Here is a 17,385-nt window from a genome sequence, read left to right on the forward strand (position 1 = left end):
TAAAGCCCCCCCCCTTTTCTTACTGCTGATTTTATATGTTATAATTACTGTCTAATGTATACTCAATAAATAATTTTCTATGTTTCTATATGGAGGAGTTGTAGTTACATTTTTTGGTTGAGTATCCCAGTAGTCAGACATGTCACTCAGAGCAGCACTTGTATTCACCCCCTTTGCAGGGGGGGAGGGCAGAGATTGTTTACCTGCAAATAACAACAAAGGGCCAAGAAGAGAACTAGGGAAATGAGAAAATATAATTTTTTCCCCCTAAAACATGCTTAGCTTATGTATATATACAGTTGCAAGAAAAAGTATGTGAACCCTTTGGAATGATATGGATTTCTGCACAAATTGGTCATAAAATGTGATCTGATCTTCATCTAAGTCACAACAATAAACAATCACAGTCTGCTTAAACTAATAACACACAAAGAATTAAATGTTACCATGTTTTTATTGAACACACCATGTAAACATTCACAGTGCAGGGGGGAAAAGTATGTGAACCCCTAGACTAATGACATCTCCAAGAGCTAATTGGAGTGAGGTGTCAGCCAACTGGAGTCCAATCAATGAGATGATATTGGAGGTGTTGGTTACAGCTGCCCTGCCCTATAAAAAACACACACCAGTTCTGGGTTTGCTTTTCACAAGAAGCATTGCCTGACGTGAATGATGCCTCGCACAAAAGAGCTCTCCGAAGACCTACGATTAAGAATTGTTGACTTGCATAAAGCCGGAAAGGGTTATAAAAGTATCTCCAAAAGCCTTGCTGTTCATCAGTCCACGGTAAGACAAATTGTCTATAAATGGAGAAAGTTCAGCACTGCTGCTACTCTCCCTAGGAGTGGCCGTCCTGTAAAGATGACTGCAAGAGCACAGCGCAGATTGCTCAATGAGGTGAAGAAGAATCCTAGAGTGTAAGCTAAAGACTTACAAAAGTCTCTGGCATATGCTAACATCCCTGTTAGCGACTGTACGATATGTAAAACGCTAAACAAGAATGGATTTCATGGAAGGATACCACAGAGAAAGCCACTGCTGTCCAAAAACAACATTGCTGTACGTTTACAGTTTGCACAAGAGCACCTGGATGTTCCACACCAGTACTGGCAAAATATTCTGTGGACAGATGAAACCAAAGTTGAGTTGTTTGGAAGAAACACACAACACTATGTGTGGAGAAAAAGAGGCACAGCACACCAACATTAAAACCTCATCGCAACTGTGGAGTATGGTGGTGGGGGCATCATGGTTTGGGGCTGCTTTGCTGCGTCAGGGCCTGGAAGGATTGCTATCATCGAAGGAAAAATGAATTCCCAAGTTTATCAAGACATTTTGCAGGAGAACTTAAGGCCATCTGTCCACCATCTAAAGCTCAACAGAAGATGGGTGTTGCAACAGGACAATGACCCAAAGCATAGAAGTAAATCAACAACAGAATGGCTTAAACAGAAGAAAATACGCCTTCTGGAGTGGCCCAGTCAGAGTCCTGACCTCAACCCGATTGAGATGCTGTGGCAGGACCTCAAGAAAGCGATTTACACCAGACATCCCAAGAATATTGCTGAACTGAAACAGTTCTGTAAAGAGGAATGGTGAAGAATTACTCCTGAACGTTGTGCACGTCTGATCTGCAACTACAGGAAACGTTTGGTTGAAGTTATTGCTGCCAAAGGAGGTTCAACTAGTTATTAAATCCAAGGGTTCATATACTTTTTCCACCTGCACTGTGAATGTTTACATGGTGTGTTCAATAAAAACATGGTAACATTTAATTCTTTGTGTGTTATTAGTTTAAGCCGACTGTGATTGTCTATTGTTGTGACTTAGATGAAGATCAGATCACATTTTATGACCAATTTGTGCAGAAATCCATATCATTCCAAAGGGTTCACATACTTTTATTTTGCAACTGTATATATATATTATATCTTAAATGCACTTATGTGAATTAATTAATAGTAATTTGGACTTTAAATTTGGTTAAAAACCTATAATATCAAAAAAATACCTTTTTTTTTTAAATGATAAATTTGAAGACAATTTAGCATTTTGTAGCAAATCATGACTAGTGATGAGCAGCAGGGGTCATATTTGAATTCGCCATATTTTGAGAATATTTTGTAGAATATTCGTCGAATATTCGCAAATTCAAATATTCGTTATATTCAACTTTTTTTTACTCGAAAAATCGGCAATGTAATGATCGTGTAATATGCAAATATTTCCCAATCAATACAGGCGTAGGTCAAAAAGAAATATATAGCACTATATTGAATATAGTACTATATATTAGTTTTTTAGAATATTCGTAATTTTTTTCCATCTGACGAACTTCTGCAGTAGTTGCTGAAGCAGATTTTAAAAGTTATTCTCCATTTTATTGGCAACCAATGCAGAGAGCAGAGGTTAAGTGCTATGGGGGCATGTCAGGGCTGATTGGCTATTAATCAATTATCTGCCCTCATATAGAGGTTTTGATCCTGTTGGAAGTCTTGAAGCTCCAGCATTTACAGATCAAAGATTGGTCATCAAGGTGGGAATTAACTTCTCCACTTGGGCTGCCTCTTGACATGGTAGCAAGTGCCTCATGGGAAGCCTGCCAAAATTCAATGGCAATCTGAGAAAGCTATATCCAAGAGGCCATTGCCGGAGATTACATGATTGACTTGGCTGCTCAGTTACAAGTTCATTGTATCCTTTACGTTTTTCTGGACTGAGATCTCACAACACAAGTCTACATTACTAAATCTCTTTAACCTGCCAGTTTACCACCATCAAGACAGAATTGTTGAGTTCATTACCTATGATTCTTTTACTTTTGTTAGATTGCTATCCTGATGTTGTTTCCAAACGCTTCAGAGTTGTTCTATTTTAAACGCTTGTCTTAGTAAACCCCTAAGCTGGGCCTCTCCATAACTTCGGCACATCCAACACCAGCTCGGAAGCAGCCTTTCATCTAGACTATTTTCTATGCCTAAAACAGGCGTAGACAATGATGAAAAAGACGGGCCAGCCAACCCCTTTCCTTCCCAGCCCATGCCACATCAACAATTTTAGACCTGGCATGAGCGGGAAGAAGTTGCAGATAGATAGATCTGCTTCCGAAATACGCCTAATTTAGATGTATTTCAGTATAATAAATGACCCCATATATGTATTTTGTTCTGTCCTACTTTTGCAGTTGCCAGGTACTTGGAGGGTCCCCCTAATTAGATTTTATGATACACTTGACACTTCCCCCTCCCCTTTACACCTCACAGCTATGGTTTTTAAAATACTGTTATTAAACATGAAGGGGATTAATACTCCTTTAAAGTAGTCCTTCTTATGGACAGATGTCCATATATACAAATGCCATGTTTTGCTAGTTGAAGGATCTCTTTTATTAGTTTAAGATAGTAAAAAAGCTGTTGTGCTTATAGGAATTAAAAACTCTGTTGCCTTAGACTCAGCTGTTCACAGATTTTGCTGGTCACTACGTTATTCTCATCTGTAAAGTTAATAATTAATAATATACTTTAGCGAATGTCTGTGCTCCCAATTAGGGATGAGTGAACCCGAACTGTATACACGGACCCGAACCCGAACATTTTCGGAAAAGTTCGGGTTCGGTATTCTGCGCTTTCTTGGCGCTTTTTGAAAGGCTGCAAAGCAGCCAATCAACAAGCGTCATACTACTTGGCCCAAGAGGCCATCACAGCCACGCCTACTATTGGCATGGCTGTGATTGGCCAGTGCAGCATGTGACGCAGCCTCTATTTAAGCTGGAGTCACGTAGCGCCGCACGTCACTCTGCTATGATCAGTGTAGGGAGAGGTTGCAGCTGCGACGTTAGGGCGAGATTAGGCAGATTAACTCCTCCAAAAGACTTCATTCTGTGATCGATCTGCAGCTGTGGATCATTGAAGTGCTATTATTGACTTGCTCACTTTTTTGAGGCTGCCCAGAGCGTTTTTAGATCACTTTTTTTCTGGGGTGATCGGCGGCCATTTTGTGACTTGTGGTGCGCCAGCACAAGCTATCACCAAGTGTATTTAACCATCGATAGTGTGGTTATTTTGTGCTATATCCTACATCAGTTGCAGGCTGAGCCTGTGTCACCGAAGTGCATTTAACCATCAACAGTCTGGTTATTTTTTGGCCATATACTACATCAGCTGCAGGCTGAGCCTGTGACACCCAAGTGCATTTAACCATCAACAGTCTGATTATTTTTTGGCCATATACTACATCTGGTGCAGGCTGAGCCTATGTCACCCAAGTGCATTTAACAATCAACAGTGTGGTTATTTTTTGCCCATATATTACATCAGGGGCAAGTTGAGCCTGTCACCCAGCGCCTAAAAAATAGACCTGACCTTCTGGGTTGAAAAACCATTCCCAAATTTGCCATTCTCAAAATAACTAGTTTCTGGTATTTGAGGCCTACTTGAAATCTATCCCAAAAAGAATATCTTACATTGAAGGTACTGATAGTGTCATTCAGAAAAACCTAAGACACACGCTAGCGTGCTGATAGAAGTCTGATTCTGTGATTAAACCTATACCTGTCACACAGCGCAAAAAAAAAACAGGTCTCACATCTCTATTCAACCAAATCTGCACTGTTTTAGCTGGTCAAGTTATTTGTAGTGACCGTAAAAGCACACTTTTTGTTCTGGGTTAAAAAACCATTCCCAAATTTGCCATTCTCAAAATAACTAGTTTCTGGTATTTGAGGCCTACTTGAAATCTATCCCAAAAAGAATATCTTACATTGAAGGTACTGATAGTGTCATTCAGAAAAACCTAAGACACACGCTAGCGTGCTGATAGAAGTCTGATTCTGTGATTAAACCTATACCTGTCACCCAACGCAAAAAAAAACAGGCCTCACATCTCTATTCAACCAAATCTGTACTGTTTTAGCTGGTCAAGTTATTTGTAGTGACTGTAAAAGCAGACTTTTTGTTCTGGGTTGAAAAAGCATTCCCAAATTTGCCATTCTCAAAATAACTAGTTTCTGGTATTTGAGGCCTACTTGAAATCTATCCCAAAAAGGATATCTTACATTGAAGGTACTGATAGTGTCATTCAGAAAAACCTAAGACACACGCTAGCGTGCAGATAGAAGTCTGATTCTGTGATTAAACCTATACCTGTCACACAGCGCAAAAAAAAACAGGCCTCACATTTCTATTCAACCAAATCTGTACTGTTTTAGCTGGTCAAGTTATTTGTAGTGACCGTAAAAGCACACTTTTTGTTCTGGGTTGAAAAACTATTCCCAAATTTGCCGTTCTCAAAATTGTGGTGAACGGGAACAATGAAGAAAACATCTAATAAGAGGAGCGGACGCGGACGTGGACATGGTCGTGGTGGTGTTAGTGGACCCTCTTGTGCTGGGAGAGGACGTGGCCGTTCTGCCACAGCCACACGTCCTAGTGTACCAACTACCTCAGGTCCCAGTAGCCGCCAGAATTTACAGGGATATTTGGTGGGGCCCAATGCCGTTCTAAGGATGGTAAGGCCTGAGCAGGTACAGGCATTAGTCAATTGGGTGGCCGACAGTGCATCCAGCACGTTCACATTATCTCCCACCCAGTCTTCTGCAGAAAGCGCACAGATGGCGCATGAAAACCAAGCCCATCAGTCTGTCACATCACCCCCATGCATATCAAGGAAACTGTCTGAGCCTCAAGTTATGCAGCAGTCTCTTATGCTGTTTGAAGACTCAGCTGCCAGGGTTTCCCAAGGGCATCCACCTAGCCCTTCCCCAGGGGTGGAAGAGATAGAATGCACTAACGCACAACCACTTATGTTTCCTGATGATGAGGACATGGGAATACCACCTCAGCACGTCTCTGATGATGACGAAACACAGGTGCCAACTGCTGCGTCTTTCTGCAGTGTGCAGACTGAACAGGAGGTCAGGGGTCAAGACTGGGTGGAAGACGATGCAGGGGACGATGAGGTCCTAGACCCCACATGGAATGAAGGTCGTGCCACTGAATTTCAGAGTTCGGAGGAAGAGGCAGTGGTGAGACCGAGCCAACAGCGTAGCAAAAGAGCGAGCAGTGGGCAAAATCAGAACACCCGCCGCCAAGAGAATCCGCCTGCTTCTGACCGCCGCCATCTGGGACCGAGCACACCAAAGGCAGCTTCAAGGAGTTCCCTGGCATGGCACTTCTTCAAACAATGTGCTGACGACAAGACCCGAGTGGTTTGCACGCTGTGCCATCAGAGCCTGAAGCGAGGCATTAACGTTCTGAACCTTAGCACAAACTGCATGACCAGGCACCTGCATGCAAAGCATGAACTGCAGTGGAGTAAACACCTTAAAAACAAGGAAGTCACTCAGGCTCCCCCTGCTGCCTCTTCTGCTGCTGCCGCCTCGGCCTCTTCTGCTGCTGCCGCCGCCTCGGCCTCTTCTGCTGCTGCTGCCGCCGCCTCGCCCTCTTCCTCTGCCTCTGGAGGAACGTTGGCACCTGCCGCCCAGCAAACATGGGATGTACCACCAACACCACCACCTGCGTCACCAAGCATCTCAACCATGTCACACTGCAGCGTTCAGCTCTCCATCTCACAAACATTTGAGAGAAAGCGTAAATTCCCACCTAGCCACCCTCGATCCCTGGCCCTGAATGCCAGCATTTCTAAACTACTGGCCTATGAAATGCTGTCATTTAGGCTGGTGGACACACACAGCTTCAAACAGCTCATGTCACTTGCTGTCCCACAGTATGTTGTTCCCAGCCGCCACTACTTCTCCAAGAGAGCCATGCCTTCCCTGCACAAACAAATGTCCGATAAAATCAAGTGTGCACTGCGCAACGCCATCTGTGGCAAGGTCCACCTAACCACAGATACGTGGACCAGTAAGCACGGGCAGGGACGCTATATCTTCCTAACTGCACACTAGGTAAATGAGGTGGCGGCTGGGCCCCAGGCGGAGAGCTGTTTGGCGCACGTCCTTCCGCCGCCAAGGATCGCAGGGCAACATTCTTTGCCTTCTGTCTCCTCCTCCTCCTACTCAGCTTCCTCCTCCTCTTCTTCCACCTGCTCATCCAGTCAGCCACACACCTTCACCACCAACTTCAGCAAAGCACGGGGTAGACGTCAGCAGGCCATTCTGAAACTCATATGTTTGGGGGACAGGCCCCACACCGCACAGGAGTTGGGGCGGGGTATAGAACAATAGACCGACGAGTGGTTGCTGCCGGTGAGCCTCAAGCCCGGCCTGGTGGTGTGCGATAATGGGCGAAATCTCGTTGCAGCTCTGGGACTAGCCGGTTTGACGCACATCCCTTGCCTGGCGCATGTGCTGAATTTGGTGGTGCAGAAGTTCATTCGCAACTACCCCGACATGTCAGAGCTGCTGCATAAAGTGCAGGCCGTCTGTTCGCGCTTCCGGCGTTCACACCCTGCCGCTGCTCGCCTGTCTGCGCTACAGCATAACTTCCGCCTTCCCGCTCACCGCCTCATATGCGACGTACCCACCAGGTGGAACTCCACCTTGCATATGCTGGACAGACTGTGCGAGCAGCAGCAGGCCATAGTGGAGTTTCAGCTGCAGCACGGGTCAGTCGCACTGTGGATCAGACACACTTCACCACCAATGATTGGGCCTCCATGCGAGACCTGTGTGCCCTGTTGCGCTGTTTCGAGTACTCCACCAACATGGCCAGTGGCGATGACGCCGTTATCAGCGTTACAATACCACTTCTATGTCTCCTTGAGAAAACACTTAGGGCGATGATGGAAGAGGAGGTGGCCCAGGAGGAAGAGGAGGAAGAGGGGTCATTTTTAGCACTTTCAGGCCAGTCTCTTCGAAGTGACTCAGAGGGAGGTTTTTTGCAACAGCAGAGGCCAGGTACAAATGTGGCCAGACAGGGCCCACTACTGGAGGACGAGGAGGACGAGGATGAGGAGGAGGTGGAGGAGGATGAGGATGAAGCATGTTCACAGCGGGGTTGCACCCAAAGCAGCTCGGGCCCATCACTGGTGCGTGGCTGGGGGGAAACACAGGACGATGACGATACGCCTCCCACAGAGGACAGCTTGTCTTAACTCTGGGCAGCCTGGCACACATGAGCGACTACATGCTGCAGTGCCTGCGCAACGACAGCAGAGTTGCCCACATTTTAACGTGTGCGGACTACTGGGTTGCCACCCTGCTGGATCCCCGGTACAAAGACAATGTGCCCACCTTACTTCCTACACTGGAGCGTGATAGGAAGATGCGCGAGTACAAGCGCACGTTGGTAGACGCGCTACTGAGAGCATTCCCAAATGTCACAGGGGAACCAGTGGAAGCCCAAGGCGAAGGCAGAGGAGGAGCAAAAGGTTGCCAACGCAGCTGTGACACGGCCAGCTCCTCTGAGGGCAGGGTTAGCATGGCAGAGATGTGGAAAAGTTTTGTCACCACGCCACAGCTAACTGCACCACCACCTAAAACGGAAAGTGTTAGCAGGAGGCAACATTTCACTAACATGGTGGAACAGTACCTGTGCACACCCCTCCACGTACTGACTGATGGTTCGGCCCCATTCAAATTCTGGGTCTCCAAATTGTCCACGTGGCCAGAGCTAGCCTTTTATGCCTTTTAGATGCTGGCCTGCCCGGCGGCCAGCGTTTTGTCTGAAAGTGTATTCAGCACGGCAGGTGGTGTCATTACAGACAAACGCAGCCGCCTGTCTACAGCCAATGTGGACAAGCTGACGTTCATAAAAATGAACCAGGCATGGATCCCACAGGACCTGTCCATCCCTTGTGCAGATTAGATATTAATTACCTCCGCTTAACAATATATTATTCTACTCCAGGGCACTTCCTCATTCAATACTATTTTTAATTTCATTTTACAATTATATTGCCGGGCAACCCAAAGTTGAATGAACCTCTCTTCTGTCTGGGTGCCGGGGGCCTAAATATGTGACAGTGGCCTGTTCCAGTGGTGGGTGACGTGAAGCCTGATTCTCTGCTATGACATGAAGACAGATTCTGCGCTGACATAAGGCCAGATTCTCTGTTACGCGACCTCTCTCCTCTGCCTGGGTGCCTGGGCCTAAATATGTGACAGTGGCCTGTTCCAGTAGTGGGTGACGTGAAGCCTGATTCTCTGCTATGACATGAAGACAGATTCTGCGCTGACATAAGGACAGATTCTCAGTTACGGGACCTCTCTCCTCTGCCTGGGTGCCTGGGCCTAAATATGTGACAGTGGCCTGTTCCAGTGGTGGGTGACGTGAAGCCTGATTCTCTGCTATGACATGAAGACAGATTCTGCGCTGACATAAGGCCAGATTCTCTGTTACGGGACCTTTCTCCTCTGCCTGGGTGCCTAGGCCTAAATGTGTGACAGTGGCCTGTTCCAGTGGTGAGTGACGTGAAGCCTGATTCTCTGCTATGACATGAAGACAGATTCTGCGCTGACATAAGGCCAGATTCTCTGTTACGGGACCTCTCTCCTCTGCCTGGGTGCCTGGGCCTAAATGTTTGACAGTGGCCTGTTCCAGTGGTGGGTGACGTGAAGCCTGATTCTCTGCTATGACATGAAGACAGATTCTGTGCTGACATGAAGCAAGATTCTCTGTTACGCGACCTCTCTCCTCTGCCTGGGTGCCTGGGCCTAAATATGTGACAGTGGCCTGTTCTAGTGGTGGGTGACGTGAAGCCTGATTCTCTGCTATGACATGAAGACAGATTCTGCGCTGACATAAGGCCAGATTCTCTGTTACGGGACCTCTCTCCTCTGCCTGGGTGCCTGGGCCTAAATGTGTGACAGTGGCCTGTTCCAGTGGTGGGTGACGTGAAGCCTGATTCTCTGCTATGACATGGAGACAGATTCTGTGCTGACATAAGGCCAGATTCTCTGTTACGGGACCTCTCTCCTCTCCCTGGGTGCCTGGGCCTAAATGTGTGACAGTGGACTGTTCCAGTGGTGGGTGACGTGAAGCCTGATTCTCTGCTATGACATGAAGACTTATTCTGTGCTGTCATGAAGCAAGATTCTCTGTTACGCGACCTCTCTCCTCTGCCTGGGTGCCTGGGCCTAAATGTGTGACAGTGGCCTGTTCCAGTGGTGGGTGACGTAAAGCCTGATTCTCTGCTATGACATGAAGACAGATTCTGTGCTGACATAAGGCCAGATTCTCTGTTACGGGACCTCTCTCCTCTGCCTGGGTGCCTGGGCCTAAATGTGTGACAGTGGCCTGTTCCAGTGGTGGGTGACGTGAAGCCTGATTCTCTGCTATGACATGAAGACTTATTCTGTGCTGACATGAAGCCAGATTCTCTGTTACGCGACCTCTCTCCTCTGCCTGGGTGCCTGGGCCTAAATATGTGACAGTGGCCTGTTCTAGTGGTGGGTGACGTGAAGCCTGATTCTCTGCTATGACATGAACACAGAATCTGCGCTGACATAAGGCCAGATTCTCTGTTACGGGACCTCTCTCCTCTGCCTGGGTGCCTGGGCCTAAATGTGTGACAGTGGCCTGTTCCAGTGGTGGGTGACGTGATGCCTGATTCTCTGCTATGACATGAAGACAGATTCTGCGCTGACATAAGGCCAGATTCTCTGTTACGGGACCTCTCTCCTCTGCCTGGGTGCCTGGGCCTAAATATGTGACAGTGGCCTGTTCTAGTGGTGGGTGACGTGAAGCCTGATTCTCTGCTATGACATGAAGACAGATTCTGCGCTGACATAAGGCCAGATTCTCTGTTACGGGACCTCTCTCCTCTGCCTGTGTGCCTGGGCCTAAATGTGTGACAGTGGCCTGTTCCAGTGGTGGGTGACGTGAAGCCTGATTCTCTGCTATGACATGAAGACAGATTCTGCGCTGACATAAGGCCAGATTCTCTGGTACGGGACCTCTCTCCTCTGCCTGGGTGTCTGGGCCTAAATATGTGACAGTGGCCTCTTCCAGTGGTGGGTGACATGAAGCCAGATTCTTTGCTATGACATGAAGATACTGATTTTCTGCTGACGTGAAGCCAGATTCTCTGCTATGGGACCTCTGTCCAATTGATATTGGGTCATTTTTATTTTTTTTATTTTAATTTTAATTCATTTCCCTATCCACATTTGTTTGCAGTGGATTTACCTACATGTTGCTGCCTTTTGCAGCCCTCTAGCTCTTTCCTGGGCTGTTTTACAGCCTTTTTAGTGCCCAAAAGTTCGGGTCCCCTTTGACTTCAATGGGGTTCGGGTTCGGGACGAAGTTCGGTTCGGGTTCGGATCCCGAACCCGAACATTTCCGGGAAGATCGGCCGAACTTCTCGAACCCGAACATCCAGGTGTTCGCTCAACTCTACTTATCTTGCCTGATCTTATTAACCAGGTTACCCACTCATTGATTGTTTATATGACATGGTCTTACCATGCACAAATTAGCGTAAAATTGTCAGACAATATGCCAAACCTTAGCCCTTTCATCTTGGAGAAGTAATTATTTATTTTTTTATTAAAGAACAAATAATGGGTGGATGCTCTTACTCATTTTCTTTTGGAATTCTTTTCACTAAATGATGCACCTGATGTCTCAGTTTCCCTGTTGTGGTGCACTCATAAGGTCTACATGGAGGCAATATTTATCTAGTCACCCTGCTGTTTATAGGCCACCTGCCAGCAGATTTGTACCTCACTGACCTGTTGCATCTGCGCTTGGCAGCTCAAGGCATCTGTGTTGGTCCCATGTTCAACTCTATTTCAGATTATTATTAGAGATTTTATCTGCTATCAAACTGACTAAATCTCATAAAGCTCCTGGCCCCGATGGTTTTGTTGGTAAAAACTGTAAAATATTTCACCCAACACTGCCCCAATAGCTTACTCTTCTGTTTAATCATTTTAACTCTACTGGCAATATTCCACAAGGAAGGCTTGCCACTACAGCAAATACCATACCAAATCCAGGGAAGCCAACTGATTTGCCAGCTAACTTCTAACCTATCATGGCCACTAGACTACATAAATACCTTCAACTTCTCCTCTCAGAAGACAACACAAGGATGGCACAAGATGTATCATAGCTCTTTTGAAGATTACGGAGCTTTTGGAGGCCCCCGATGTATACATGTCTCTTCATTCTGAGTGTCACAGTCATTACCTTTGACTGTGACCTTCCGTCCTTGCTCGTTTGGTGCTCCTCGCTGAAGTATCGTTACTGTGTGTATTTGTGGTTCTGTATGGGTTAACTCCCCTGTGTGCCTATTTGGAGTTAATCCTCTGTTTGCTCCATGGGTGTGGCTTCTCTGCTGCACCCATGGAACCTGTATATAAGGCTGAGGTTTCCTCAGTTCTGGGTTCGCTCTCCTGGTGTGTGTTGTCTTGTCCTGCTCCTGGTTTGTACTCTCTCTCCCATGCTGCTGACCCATGGGATCCGTGTCTGTCTGTGCTCTGTGGGTTTCCCTACTTGTTCATTCCCGTCCTCTTTGACGTCCACTTTCCTGTCTTTCTGTTATCTGTTCTGCCAGTTTTGTTTTAGTTACTTTGTGTGTATTCATATGTCTGTGTTCAGCAAGCCTTTGCAGCAGAGTGGCATGCGCAAGGCCATGCAGTTTACTACTGGTGGAGCAAGTCCTTCTCTGCTCATTGTCACTCCTGTTTCCTTGATATGTATTTCTGCTTGTGTTATTAGTTGCCCTGTTTTGTATTTGCCTGTCTGTTATGTTTGCCTATGTGCCGTCGGTACCTTCTGGTACCTGCTGTCCACTCGTTCCTGCTGTCACTGTCTAGTTCACGCTCCAGAGTGGACCCTGGCAACTTCCTGCGGCAAAGCCTAACCCTACCTTCTGGGGCCCTAGTGAAAACCAGGAGTTGCTTAGTCACACCCCTCTGGAGTATTAATAGACAGTGGCGCAGTGTGGGTTTTCTCCCACTGTGCTGACGGTACATAGAGCTCATGTTTTGTCTGTGCTGCCTTCCATGTTTTTGTTTGTGCAATAAACTCTTATGTGTCTGTACCTGATTTCCGATTATTGCTTGACGACGCGGTGGTCTCTCCTGGGACCTCCAACTCGTGACACTGAGAAAGAGTTTGACAGTATGAATTGGGGGTTCCTCAAGAGGGTCCTCTACAAATTTGGCTTTGGAGGTAATTTTATCACAGCTGTGATAAGATTGTACTCTTCCCCAGAGGCAAGGGTTTTGGATTTCGAGAATACGTATAATTACCCAATCACATATCATTGGTCTCAAATGTTATCCGCAGGCAGTAGACCTGTGAGACTGGTGAGCATGGTACTATTTACTGTAATATAGAGGTCTGGTAGGGAGTGAGTAACATGGGAGAAAAATGATGAATTCCAAATTACTGGATAGCCATGCTTTTATACTCTCACTATCAAAACAAAATGAGGGAATGTTTTACTTCCTCTGAAAGGGAAGCCAAATTACATTATAACAAGGAAACACTGTACACTGCTTACCACAGTTTACGGTGATCAAACGTCAACCGCTAGCATGTCTGAAAAGTAGGACCCTCTCTTCCCCCTGAAGAGTCAACCCCCTCCCTCCACCACAAGCAGTGGAAGCCGCAGCTGCAGCAGACAGTTCACTCTTCTCAACGTGATGGAACAGTTTTTTTCATGTGCCACGCCTGACAGAGAACTTCCGCCTCAATGCCCAGGTTCACACTTACCTACATTCTTGTGGCCTGTCTGTGGTGCATACTCTATTCCATGACCTCATAGACTTCTGGGTAGGAAGGCTACAACAATGGCCTGAACTGGCCCATTATGGTGTCGTCTTTTGTGCTCATCCTTCAGTGTCATCTCAGAGAGGGTTTTCAGCATCGCCGGAAGCGTAGTGACACATTATTGAGACAATTTGCACTGCACCAGTGTCCAAAACATCATTTTTGTCAGAATGAGCCAAGCCTAAAATTGGGAGGATTTTCACACTTCTTTGGCTGAAGCCGATGAATAGATCTGACTTTGTTCACGGTATGCCATCTTGCTACTGTTACTGTCTGCCTGCCTACTATAATGTTCCCTGTCTGCAATCATGTTCCGTATGGTTGCTGCTTCTGCAATCATGTCACTGCCGCCATGAGGCCACTACTGCTGTCAGTCTGCCTACCATCATGTACCATGATGCTGCTGCTGCCACCACCGTTGCCACATCTACTTATTGCTGTTAGTCCCCTACTGCCAACACTATTAACGCTACACATCCACTACTGCAAGTACTATTACTACCACTACTACTACTACCACTACTACTATTAGTACTACTAGCCATAGACAGACTATCTACTGTCTTGTATTTTCCATGCTATGCTTCTTACACTGCCGCTACTATTGTGGCCACATGCCTCTTATTACCCTTCCCTTTCCACCACCACACTGCACTGCTGCTGCTCCCAATTAAAAGGGAGAATTTCATTCACAACTAGCCACATTTTCCACATTTGGACAATTAACACTTAAGTGTGTCGTACCGGAAGCATTCTGACTCTATCAAGGCATCAATTAGGAACACTTCTCAACAAGCCACAGTTTTTATTTTATTTATTTATTTTTTAATCCCATAGCACTGTGTGTATTTATATCAACATAAAAACTTCAGAACTCCAATGAATAAGGTGAAATCAAAGTGTCTTTATTTTTGTTTTTCTTATGCAAGGCAACCCAAAGGTGATAGTGTGACGTTTCGGTCAACATAGACCTTTTTCAAATGCAAGTTGCCAGAGAGAGATATAGGAAGAAAGGGTCGGAGATGTATTGAGCTGGTAGACATGAGTATCCACACCATGAATGACGCTGACCATATTCATTGGAGTGCTGAAGTTTTCATGTCAATATTTTTGCGGGCTAGGAACCCACAACCACAACACCCATCAAAAAACAGGACAAGAGTGCCACGCCTTTGCACCTTACTGTGTGTATTTAAACACCATCTGCACCTGATAAGAGACAATTTTTAGAAGTTCTGAAATATGTAAAAGCTTGAGACATGTGGCAGCGTGGTGTGTTTTTATATACACTTTATGATAATGACACCAAATGTGCGTTTATCCACAGCTATGTACGTCAGCGTCACTCAGAAATTATTCACTATTGCTGTCAGAGCTTAGGCAAGGGGGAGGGGAAAACAAATATTCTTTAAAATTTAAAGTTTGACATAATGTTTTTCTAAAATTTGTCCTAGGAGACACAAGTATACACAATTCCAGAGCAATTGGAGCCACTTTAGTTCAAATATAATTGATTTAGGTCCGAACCAAACTTTTCTATATATTTGGCAAACAAACTGTACCGAACCGGATTTCAAAGGTTTTGCTCATCTGTAGTACCTACATATATACTACACCCACAGTATCCACACTGATTATTAATTTTTTTGTCAGTATAGACCATCTTATATGATCCAGCCATGGAATTGCAGACAAATTTCTTCTTTGGAGAAGTAATAGCATTCCAAAGTTTTTACCCCATAAAGCAATATATGTTTAATTTGAAAAATGGGGCTCAACTTAAATACAAAACTAGTTTAATATCCACCACCCTATAGACTAAAAGTTCTGGTAATTATTTAAGAAGTGTCTGTATATTTGTACCCACCTTACTTATTAGAATGTTAGTTGCATTTGATAGTTTATGCAATCCAGCCAATGCATGTGGCCAAATCTCTGTCCACCTAAAGTGCCCAATGGCCGCACAATGTTGTGGGTAAAATCAAGGTATTAAATTTTTTTTTTATCTGGCTGGAAAATGTAAATTTGACCTAAAAGTAGTAAGACTAATTCATCATCTCATTTAAAAGACAGACACATTTTACTCTTGAGCTTCTTAGAGGACTGTCTAATGTCTCGATTACTCAGACTGTAGATCATAGGATTGAGGAGTGGAGTCACTACAGTGTAGAGCAGGGAGAGGATTTTCTTTACATCTCCCTTATTTGGAAATAAATACATAATTATAAGTGACCAATAGTATAAAGACACCACGGCCAGGTGAGAGCTGCAGGTGGAGAAGGTCTTCTGCCTCCCGGTCACAGATGGGATCTTCAATATGGTGATAATAATATACACATATGAGACCAAAATAACAATAAATGGACAAACCACAAATGGTACAGCCAATATCATGTCTTCTAGTTTAAGAAAAAAAGTGTCTGAGCAGGAAAGTTCAAGTAATGGGTCAAAATCACAGAAGAAATGGTCAATGACATTTGGTCCACAGAACTGCAATTGATTCACTGTTAGTGAAAGAGTCAATGTAACTATAAGCATCATCACCCAACACAAGAGAACTGCTCTTACACAAAATGTGAGGTCCATGACCATATTGTAATGTAGAGGGTTACAGATAGCCTGATACCGGTCATAGGACATCACTGTTAGGAGAAGACATTCCAATGATTCTGAGGTTATAAAAAAATAAAATTGAGTCAAACATCCTATAAATGAAACAGAAGTGCCTTCATGCAAGACAATGTGGAGCATGTTAGGTACAATGGTTGAGGAAAGCATGATATCTGAGAAGGAGAGCTGTGTGAGGAAGAAGTACATGGGAGAGTGGAGAGATCTGCTGTAGGACACCACCAGAATGATAAGGAGGTTTCCACATACAGTCACACAGAAGATGATCAGAAGTAGGAGAAAGAAACAAATCCTAAAACTCTGTAAATTCTGAAATCCCAAGAGCAGGATCTCAGTCACCATGCTGGAATTGCTGAACTGCATAGTCAATTTTATATATTTTTTAATTATTTGAATTAATTATTGATTTTTGTCAGAGATTTATAGGATTCTCCTTTATGATTATTCTTTATGATGACAAGGTTTGGCATTTATTACTGTATTTCACTGTGAGATAATTGTGCTCACAAAATTGTTTTGGGGTGAAATTTGAATTAAAACTCTTCTAAAAAGTCTGTGGAGTTTGCAAGAATCTACTGTGAACATTTTCGCGGATTGTATTGAACACTCTTTGAATAAAATAATTAAAATGTATTTTATACTTGGTAAATATCAATCACTAAAATGTAAAATCAATAAATTAACATACAGTAATGGAACTTGTAAATGATTAATTATAATAATAATAATCATCATAATAACCTAAAACATAAACTATCACATAATGTAATAAATCCTTTATACGTTCTTTCCTTTGAAATATGAGATGGAGTCAAATACTATCTGCTTTCTGATGTAGAATTCATTCTAAAAATCTTCCAAAAAAAAGACAAATCCATCATTTTTCAATAGTGAATTATGTGGCAAATGATTTGCAAATCAGCCATGGCTCATATGATGAAGAGGCAAAGACAGTGGCATATTCGTGGCTAACAGCTCAGCTTAATGTATTTTTTTTTTTTCATGAGAAAATACGAAAGCTTTTTGACAGAGGACAAAGTCTTTTCTGAATGTTGATTAAAATAAATTCTAC

General features: G+C 44.4%; 1 protein-coding gene across 1 annotated transcript; it reads right to left on the reverse strand.

Moving 5' to 3' along the window:
- Positions 1–15,743: 15,743 nt before the first annotated feature.
- LOC120983793 (olfactory receptor 11L1-like) lies at positions 15,744–16,676 on the reverse strand. The gene has a single exon (XM_040413230.1). It carries the CDS (start codon positions 16,674–16,676, stop codon positions 15,744–15,746), a length of 933 nt encoding a protein of 310 aa, XP_040269164.1.
- Positions 16,677–17,385: the final 709 nt, after the last annotated feature.

Source organism: Bufo bufo, unplaced genomic scaffold (assembly GCF_905171765.1).
Source record: "Bufo bufo unplaced genomic scaffold, aBufBuf1.1, whole genome shotgun sequence".
NCBI classification, from domain to species: Eukaryota; Metazoa; Chordata; class Amphibia; order Anura; family Bufonidae; genus Bufo; species Bufo bufo.

Excerpts from the sequence above, each read along its gene's own strand:
- LOC120983793 (XM_040413230.1), bottom strand. The coding sequence starts at position 16,676 with ATGCAGTTCAGCAATTCCAGCATGGTGACTGAGATCCTGCTCTTGGGA.